Below are 9376 nucleotides of genomic sequence, written 5' to 3' on the forward strand. Positions count from 1 at the left end.
AGAGGTGCCCGCACTTGAGGTGCCAACTGAGTTTTGGCCGTGTTGACTCTCTGATGTCACGAATTCTCACTCAGAGGGTTAGAGAGACGGCACCTCCCAGCAGCATGAGAGCACATATTATGGGATGTGAGATGCACGTGTCCTACGGTAGTCATCTCCGCGTAGACACACATTTGATGGTAATAATGAAGAGTCAGCAGGGTCCTGAATTAATGAGACCAGCGGAGGGTCCGCTTGTGTTGTACTTGTGTAAGCCGTTTAAAGTTCAGCGTTTATGTGTTGAGAATGTGCCTTCGTGTCACTTACATGCAGCAAGTCGTTCAACGGTAGTTCAGGTTACGTAGGCGACATTAACGTACTTTACTGGTGAACGTCACGGATTTGGATCTTCTACTGCCGCTGAGCTATAGAGCCTAAGCTGAGTAATACTGCCATCTGCTGGACTTTTGTGTCATTTACCAATAACTTGTACCTATTCTATATTGTATTGTAGACCCCCCACACACTATATATATATATATATACATATATAACTATTCAAATACAAGTGGATTATCTTCAGGGCGGCACGGTGGCGCAGTGGGTAGCGCTGCTGCCTCGCAGTTGGGAGACCTGGGGACCTGGGTTCGCTTCCCGGGTCCTCCCTGCGTGGAGTTTGCATGTTCTCCCCGTGTCTGCGTAGGTTTCCTCCCACAGTCCAAAGACATGCAGGTTAGGTGGACTGGCGATTCTAAATTGGCCCTAGTGTGTGCTTGGTGTGTGGGTGTGTTTGTGTGTGTCCTGCGGTGGGTTGGCACCCTGCCCAGGATTGTTTCCTGCCTTGTGCCCTGTGTTGGCTGGGATTGGCTCCAGCAGACCCCCGTGACCCTGTAGTTAGGATTCAGCAGGTTGGAAAATGGATGGATGGATGGATGATCTTCAAATAAACAATTCCATTTCATCCTGACCGGCACTCCGCAGTGAGCTCATCACAGATACAGGGGTCCTTTGCTCCTCTGAGGGTCTCTTTGAAATGCTCGGCAGGTCCGTCTCAATCACTTTTAGATCGGGGTGAAGGTTTTCTCTTCTCTCTGCTCTGCTCTTCGCGTTTTCCTCGGGCTGCTCAATTGAGTTTTGTTAAGTTTGATTTGATTAAAGGGAGCGTTCGTTTCTTGCTTTCAATAACAACAACACGTAGAAGCTAAATGACCATCAATGTGTAGTCGCGAGACGCGGATCGACACTCGACAGCTGACTTGGCTTCAACATTCGACGTCTTCAGTTACCTTTCTTTGCTTTTCTGTGCCAAACGCTTCATCGTAAAAGGCCAGGACTGGCTGTGTATGTTACAAAATTAATAGAAAACGCTGAAGTCTAGAAGACGATTCCACACGGCAGACTCCCACGTACCACGTCTGTGGGGCGAGATGTTTGACTTGAGGAACAGCAAGCGGCCGAGGCCCTCTTTACTTCTCTGAACTTCTCGTCCCTCCCAAACCAGAGCCTGAATTGCTGGCTTCCTAAAGACTCCAGCGGGAGGTCGAGGTTTTACCTGCCGGACCCCGAAGCGCTGGGACGATCTGCCGGCTAATAGAAGAGACGCCCCCTCGGTTTAATCGGCACACCCTGACTAGAGCTGCGGATTAGCTTGTCAGTCATTTGTACCAAATGTTACAATAATTAGGAACCATCAAGACCCCCTTCCATTGTGTTTCACTTCTCAGGGGGGCTCTTATGTTGCCCATGAAGAAGACACCTGAGCGCCTTGGAATGTCGTCAGATTAGACGGCCAGCGCAGACTCTACTGCAGGAGGACCAGGACACCATTACTGTCCCCGTGTGTCCCACTCAGTCTGCTATAACTGACCCTAAACCAGTGATGTCCTCAACAATTCATCAATGGACTCGTATTGTTGGCTGCTACTTTGTGTTCCTGTGTCTGAACCAACCTGCCCCCTTATGTGCACTTGACCCCCCCACCTGCCTGTTCTCCACTGTCACCCCTCAGACCCTCCTCTACCTCGCCCTCCAAGCTCTTTGCTGCTCCCATCATCACTGCCAGTCAGTAGGCCCCCCCCCCCAGTCACGTCATTAAAGCCTCGCTCCACGCCGCTCAGCTGCCTTTCCTTCTGTATTCCAGCATGTCTGACCAGCGCACTGCTCAAGAAAGTTCACACGAAACGTGTGGGCAAGACCCTCGGTAGAAGACCACCATTAACTCAGGTGCACACTCACACAAAGTAACACGCCAGTTCAACTCCAGAGCGCAGACCCTCATGTGAACTTCTGTGGTGTCGGTCTGGGCAGGAAGTGGAGATCCCAGGAGACACTGCAGGGACTGGCTGGGCTGGGGGCTTTATGGACTGGTGCTGAGTGGCAGACTCTGTGGCCAACAGGGACCGATGACATCACACTCTCACTGGCATGTCTGGCACACCACGCAGGAAAAACTATTAAGGTGAAGGCTCTGGACTTCGGACCCTGAGGCTGTGGGTTCAAATCCCACTACTGACACCACTGGGTGACCCCCGAGAGGTCACTTCACCAGCCTGTGCTCCGGTGGGGAAAAAACATAAAAAGAAATGCAACCCGCCGTACCAATCAAGTGATGCAAGTCGACAGCCAAATAATACAAAATAAGAACAATAAACGACAGCCACGGGCTACGGGGACAGCAAGAAGGACGTGTGGACATCGAAAAGCAAAGTCAAAGGAGAGGAAAAAACAAAAAAAGAGGCTTTGGGACCCTCAGAAAGAACACAATGCAACACGGGAAGCCTGAAGCCACACGGGACAGCACCGCCACTCAGTCACAAACCCGTGACAGACGCGTGGAATAAACCTGCAAGGTGGGCAAAGCAAATGCTGACAGGCCTCCAACAAAGGTGCCAACCACTGAGGCGAGGTGCTTTGGATCGACCTTCTGCCACTTTAGGACTTTTAAGGGCTCAACGGGCAAAGATGCTGAACTAAATCATAAATCGACGTACACTGCAAGGTCAAGGCGTGAAGGATGGGTGCCATCTGGGAATACCCTTTAATGGCGGCAAAGAGCAGAGCAGACGGACGAATCCCCTCTTAGTACAAGCTGGACGGGCACTTCAGTTCAGATAAGTCCTCGGGTGAAAGGCAAAGAAAGAAAGAAAGAAAGAAAGAAAGAAAGAAAGAAAGAAAGAAAGAAAGAAAGAAAGAAAGAAAGAAAGAAAGAAATCCTTAAAACACACAAAGACATTCAAACAGAGTGGAAAACAAAGGAGTTTGAAACTGGCCAAGATAAATGGAGCCCAAGACTGAGGAGCCACGGGCCGCACGTGCTGAGCTGTTATCACCTGTGTGTGTGTGCGTTTACATGAGACACACCCGCGTGTACAAATTATGTACGTACAACTAGAAATCATGCAGAGATACCCGGGTGTTGGACCCCGTTAGCCAATCTAAGGGGTCATTCCACGTTGTTATACAAACTGATGGCTTTTCTTATCATGATAGCACTAAATGGATTTAAAGACAAAGGCACTTGTTCACAACGGCCATCACTGCTTGAAGTGACTTGTATTACTCACACATGACCACGAGGCCCCACGTCCAGCCGCCATTCATCCCTTCAGCTTATCCCGAGTTAGTCCCATTTCCATGCAAACCTTTCTAATCGCTTTACGGTTATCCCAATTGGTTGTACTGCAGAGTTCCGAGGAAGCCGTTTGTTAATTTTGGCCCCTTTTGAACCCAAGCCTGAACTTTAGGTTTCTCTAATAACCCTAATTCCCATTTGAAAGGACTACTTGAGGAGACACTGGAGGGAGTCAGACTCTTGGCTGCCTTGGGAATGCTGAATTTGGAAGTCTGGGCTGACCTGCTGCCACCTCGGCTCCGACCATTAGGACACTGAAGGGAATGGCTGACATTCCAAATCAGTCAGTGCGAGTAGTAACAGCCATGAGCAACACACACACACACACACCCGTCATGGCTTGGTGACATTTCTAAATCTATATAATGGTGTCAGGTATCCATTTGTATAACAAACACAAACCCAACCCTCTGGTTGTTAGAATTTCTAAATCTAAACATGCAAACCCCCCCGCAGGCCGCCCCCCAGGACCCACAACACACCCAACACGTGCACACGCATACCGTACGTGCACGCCTGTCTCTCTGTGTGTATTCACAAAAGTGCCTTTTATGTTCTCCGTGATATGCAGAAATCGTTTGGTTTTCCTTCATTCCAATCCCCCCCCCCCCCCCGACCCCGGCCTCTGCCTCACTTACATTTTATTAAATTACATTCAGAATATTTAACAACTCAATTGTTTAATGACTTTTTTATGTGTTCTCATTGATTTGTGTTTACCTTGACGGGACGCCGGCAGGCACGTGAACGCGCACGCTGTCACAGAAGGGCCGGCGACGGGGCGATGAGGACTCGCACCCGGCAGGACTGGGGGCAGCGCCAACCACTGCGCCAGCAGCACCCGCACACTCACGGACGTCCAGCCGCTCGCTCTGCTCTGCCTAAACGAGCCACCTGGCGACTGCATAAGCAATGGCACTGAGCCCCGCGATCTCGAAGCAAACTTTGCATTTCTGAAGTCGCCACACGGGCGCCCTTCGCTCCTCCAGCGGGATGCCGCCGAGGTCCACACGTGATCGTCTTTCTCCTTCCTATTTGTTTTTTTATTATTATTATTATTATTAATATTTCTGCGAAGAAGCGGCAGCCCCAAAGCCCGCCTTTACGTACGCAACCCCCGGCGGACTCAGCGAGTCTCTCCTTCCCTCGGCGGCTACACGCGCAGCGCGCGACAGCTTGGCGCCTTCCTGGGGCTCGCGCACCGCACCGCGCCGCCCGGCCAGCCGATCACGCGAACACTCGCCTGCGAAAGCAGCTTCGGCCTCGTCTGGGTTCGGCAGCGACTCGGCTGCCATGTCGATGTGATCCCGTTCCCCCATTACAGTCACTGCTGTTACTTCGGCCTCTGACTCGGTCTCCGATTCCGCCCCCGCCCCCGCTACAACAGCTCCGGAATCGGACGTCTCCTCCTCCAAGCCGAGTTCCTTCGTCGCCGATTCACACTCGTCCATATCGCCGCCGGGATGGGCCGAACGCGGCCGAGTGAATCCGGGGCTGAGAGCTGGGCTTCTCCGATGTCGCCGGCCTGTTCCGAGGCCTCCGATGCGAGGTGAGGGAGTCCTCGACGTGAGTCTGGCACTTCATAAAACAGAAGCTAACAAATAAAGCGCACAAGGAGGCCACTCGCTTTCTGAACGAAAACACAGGAAGACTGCGGAGCGGAAATAGCCGAGGAAAGCCGAACGTGTCCGAAAGATGATACGAGTGGCGGGGGGCGGGGCGTGGAATAAGTGGGCGGGCACGAGAGAGCGCCTGGGCTTCGGCTACGTGCGAGTCCGTTAATTAAAAGACAAGCGGGCCGTAAACGGAAAAAGAAAAAGGAACGCACGTGAGTACAGGCGGAGCCGTCCTGGGGTGCTGCGGGTGTGCATCGAAAGAAAATGTTACTTGTAAAACTTTTCAGACACGTTCGCTTAGTCGGGAGTGCCTCGTTCTCCATGGGACAGTCAGACTCGTGCAATATTCTTATCCATCAGGTGGATCGCGGGCTGTGTCCGAAATGAATCATCATCTCACACAGAGAGAGTCTAAGGGTTTATTGGACTACAAAACTATGATGAGAAATATTGGGGTAGGGAGGGCACAAGGCTCCAATGTGGGAACGTGCAGGTCACCACAATACTGTACATTTACATTTACATCATTTAGCAGACGCTCTTACCCAGAGCGACTTACAACAGTGAAACGGTAAATTTGCATGACCTCTGGATTATAACTCAGCAGTTCTTACCGCTACACTACGGAAGCTGTTACTGTACTTGAGTACCCCTTGTCCTTATTTTGAAAAAGACACTCAATGGAAATTCTCACTGGACAAGACCTCAGGCTGAAGTCAGTACTGTATGAAAATTCGTGGACCACACAAGAAAACCATTTTTAAATCAAAGTTCACCCGGCAGGTAGTAGCAGTCAAATGTCAGCTGCCTTTTGAATATCAGAACAATACAACAGTCTGGAGGAGAACAGGCAGTCCGGTCCACTTAAGTATCATCAAGTCGAGTAGTGAGGGTCCCTAAAGTCCTCCTGTCCACTACACTACTTGGTCAATCGTTCGATGGGTCTGTGGTCCTCTTCTTAATGTTTACGCAAAATTTCCCCTTCACAAGTGTCCAGCAGTGTCCCCATGTTCTTGATGAAGTCATTTTAAAGTCACAGTCTCAATCCACTGGACTAATGCCCTTCATCATTTTAGACACTTCAGTCAGGTCTCCTCTTCATCAAAGGCTCAGCTCTTGTCATCATTCCTCCTAACTCATAGCCCCCTGTAATCAGCCTGGTCGCTCTCCTCTGGACCTTCTCTTGTGCTGTTGTGTCTTTATGGAGACTCCAGATGAGGCCTCACCAGTGTGTTATAAAGACTTGAGCAGAACCTCCTGTGACTTGTGCTCCACATCTCAAGACGCTATATGACCTGACAGTCTGTCAGCCTTCTTAATGGCTTCTGAACCCTGTCGGGAAGTCGATAGCAAATCTTAAGTCTTCTTTCAAATCACTGTGTATTCAAACCTCACATTTTTACTTCTTAAATTTCATCTGCCACAAATCTGCTCAAGCGTGTCTGCAGTCTGGACTTGAGATCTTGGTGACAGAAGGATGTCACTGTGTTAATTTAATAGATCCTCGATTATCTGCAAGTCCCCCTATCTTGGTGTCATCTGCAGACTAAACCAGCTTGTTACTTCTATCCATCCATCCATTATGCAACCCGCTATATCCTAACTACAGGGTCACAGGGGTCTGCTGGAGCCAATCCCAGGCAGCATAGGGCGCAAGGCAGGAACCAATCCCGGGCAGGGTGCCAGCCTACCGCAGGACACACACTAGGGACAATTTAGGATCGCCAATGCACCTCACCTGCATTGTCTTTGGACTGTTGGAGGAAACCCACGCAGACACGGGGAGAACATGCAAACTCCAGACAGGGAGGACCTGGGAAACGAACCCAGACGGGTCTCCTAACTGCGAGGCTACCACTGCGCCACCGTGCTGCCCTTACACAAAACTCGAGTTTTACAAAAAGAAAAGAAAACAAATCAAGCTGAGAAAGACAAGTGAAGAGATGAAACAATAAACGAATCAAGATGAGTGGAGTAGACGAGGGGACAGAACCTTCAATGTTTCCTCTAAGATGTCACGATGAGGTCTTGCCAGGTTTTGTTCAGATCCTCTAAGGGACAATTTCCGATGGCACAGGACATCAGTGAACCGCTGACTCAGCCGAGGTGGGTTACGATTCTTCCAGTTGAGTAACATGAGTCTACGTCCCAATCATGAAGTGAAGGACACGATGAAGTGGCCCGGGGTCCCGGGTGGTCTGTGCTCTCGCCCGTCTGCTCCGGGTCAGTCTCTGTAAGGCCGTACCCTCAGGTTGAGTTTGGACTTGATGCCCATCTAGGCTGGGGTGCCGCTTTGGGTTTCTTTCTGAGCCCCTTTGTTACGGTAACAGGACCTCCTCGAGTTGGGTGAATACAGGATACCTCGGGATGATAAAAATAAGAGAAAAATGAATCAACGGAGCTCCGCTTCAGACGTCCATCTCCCATAACGGACGACCCCAACAGCGGAGAAGGACAAACAAACTGTGATGGCCTTCACTTCACGATTAACACGTAGACTTGTCTCACTCACCTGGAAGTCAGCGGGTCACTTAAAAAATTGGATCACATTGGATGGCGAGTGTTGGTGGTCTGCTATCTGCAGATCTTTCCACAGATTTTCAGTGTGATTGAGGTCTGGGCTCTGACTGGACATTCACTTTTTTCTCCTTCAGCCACTGGGTGGTCCATTTTGCTGTGTGCTTCGGGCCCTTCGTTGGCGTGTTGAGAGGTGAACATTCTGCCCATCTTCAACTTTCTGGCAGGTTTTCCTCCAGAATCTGATGGGATTTTGCCCCATCCATTCTTCCTTCTCCCCTAACGAGAGCCCCAGACCCCCACAACAGGACGCTGCCCCCTCCATGCTTTACCGTAGGTATGGTGTGTTGTGGGTGGTGAGCTGCATTGGTGGACCATTTGGTGTTGAGGCCAGATAGTTTGGTTTTGGTCTCCTCTGACCACTTGGCATCAGAATCTTCAAGGTGCATTCTGGAAAAGCTCAAACAAGCCTTCATGTGGCCTTTCTTGAGAAGTGCGACCCTCCTGAACAAGCCACCATGGTGAAGCGCTTGTCAAATTGTTGTCACATGCACACCATTAATGACCACTGTTTGTCATCAAATCCTGGAACTCCTTCAAAGTGGCCATTGTCCTCTTGGTGGCCTCTTACCAGTTTCCTCCTTGCTCTTCCATCCAGTTTGGAGGGTCCTAGTAGTGCCAAACACTTCTTTATGATGGACTTTACTGGGCTCCTTGAGATTGATGAAGCCTTTGAGACGTTTGGTCTCCATCTCCTGCCTTATGTCTGTCCACAAATCTGAGATCTTCTGAAACTGGCTGGCCCCCCATAGTCAGTTGGGTGCTGTCAGTGGCACTGCCAAGGAAGGGAATGAAAGCTCCAGGAACAGCTTCACTAATCCCACTCATTACAACTGAGCACAGCCAGTAACTGCAATGGGAATGGTGGGCACTGACACCTGAGTGACTTTGGGGGGCGGGGGGGGGTCCTTAATTCATCTCAGGATTTCTCGTGTTTGATTTTTTAAATTCTTCTGCACTGTAGCTGTGATTTCTTTCACTTGGATGTTGGAGATGGCATTGAGTAAGTAAAGCTGGAAAAAATATTTGGTTTGTGTGTTAAGGCAGTAAAGCAAATAAAATGGGGGGGGGGGGGGGGGGGGTTCTGTTCTGTAGCCACTGTAATTGTGAAGTTTCTCGTAGTCCTCCTCGTTTGTGCAGGTCCTGCGACTCAACAGCTTCTGCTTTCCCTGTAAGCACCAGAGGTGCAAATCTATGAAAGGCCACCTCAGATCTGAGTGCCTTCCCGTGACTAGCACCCTCACCCGGGTGGGACGCCTCCAAAGTGGAAGGACTGGGGCAGAGTGTGTGCTCAGGGCATTACCTCATGTGGACCACTAGGTGGCAGCCCCCCCGGGTTGGCTACAGCACCTCAAACTCCCAGAGGGCACACTGGCAGTTGGACTTTGGTGCCTCAGCCCTGTTGAGTCCCAGGGGTGCCACCAGGGGGTGCTGCAGGGTCTCCTGAGCCCAATGTCATCGGGCTCCTGCCTTAGCCGGAAGTACACCTGGGAATTATAAAAAAGGAGCCAAAGTCGGGAGGAAGAGGAGCGGAGGCAGAAAGAGAGAAGTGAAGGCCAAGGAGCCAAAGTGC

At 50.6% G+C, this 9376-nt stretch overlaps 1 protein-coding gene across 1 annotated transcript in view; it reads right to left on the bottom strand.

Moving 5' to 3' along the window:
* deaf1 (DEAF1 transcription factor) overlaps positions 1–5265 on the bottom strand; it is a 42482-nt gene extending 37217 nt beyond the window's left edge. The window contains exon 1 of the mRNA XM_028796141.2: positions 4854–5265. Coding sequence (XP_028651974.1) covers positions 4854–5061 — 208 coding nt within the window. The 5' untranslated portion in view covers positions 5062–5265. The remainder of the gene's footprint in view (positions 1–4853) is intronic.
* Positions 5266–9376: the final 4111 nt, after the last annotated feature.

The sequence above is a fragment of the Erpetoichthys calabaricus genome, chromosome 2 (genome assembly GCF_900747795.2).
Source record: "Erpetoichthys calabaricus chromosome 2, fErpCal1.3, whole genome shotgun sequence".
Lineage (NCBI taxonomy): Eukaryota > Metazoa > Chordata > Cladistia > Polypteriformes > Polypteridae > Erpetoichthys > Erpetoichthys calabaricus.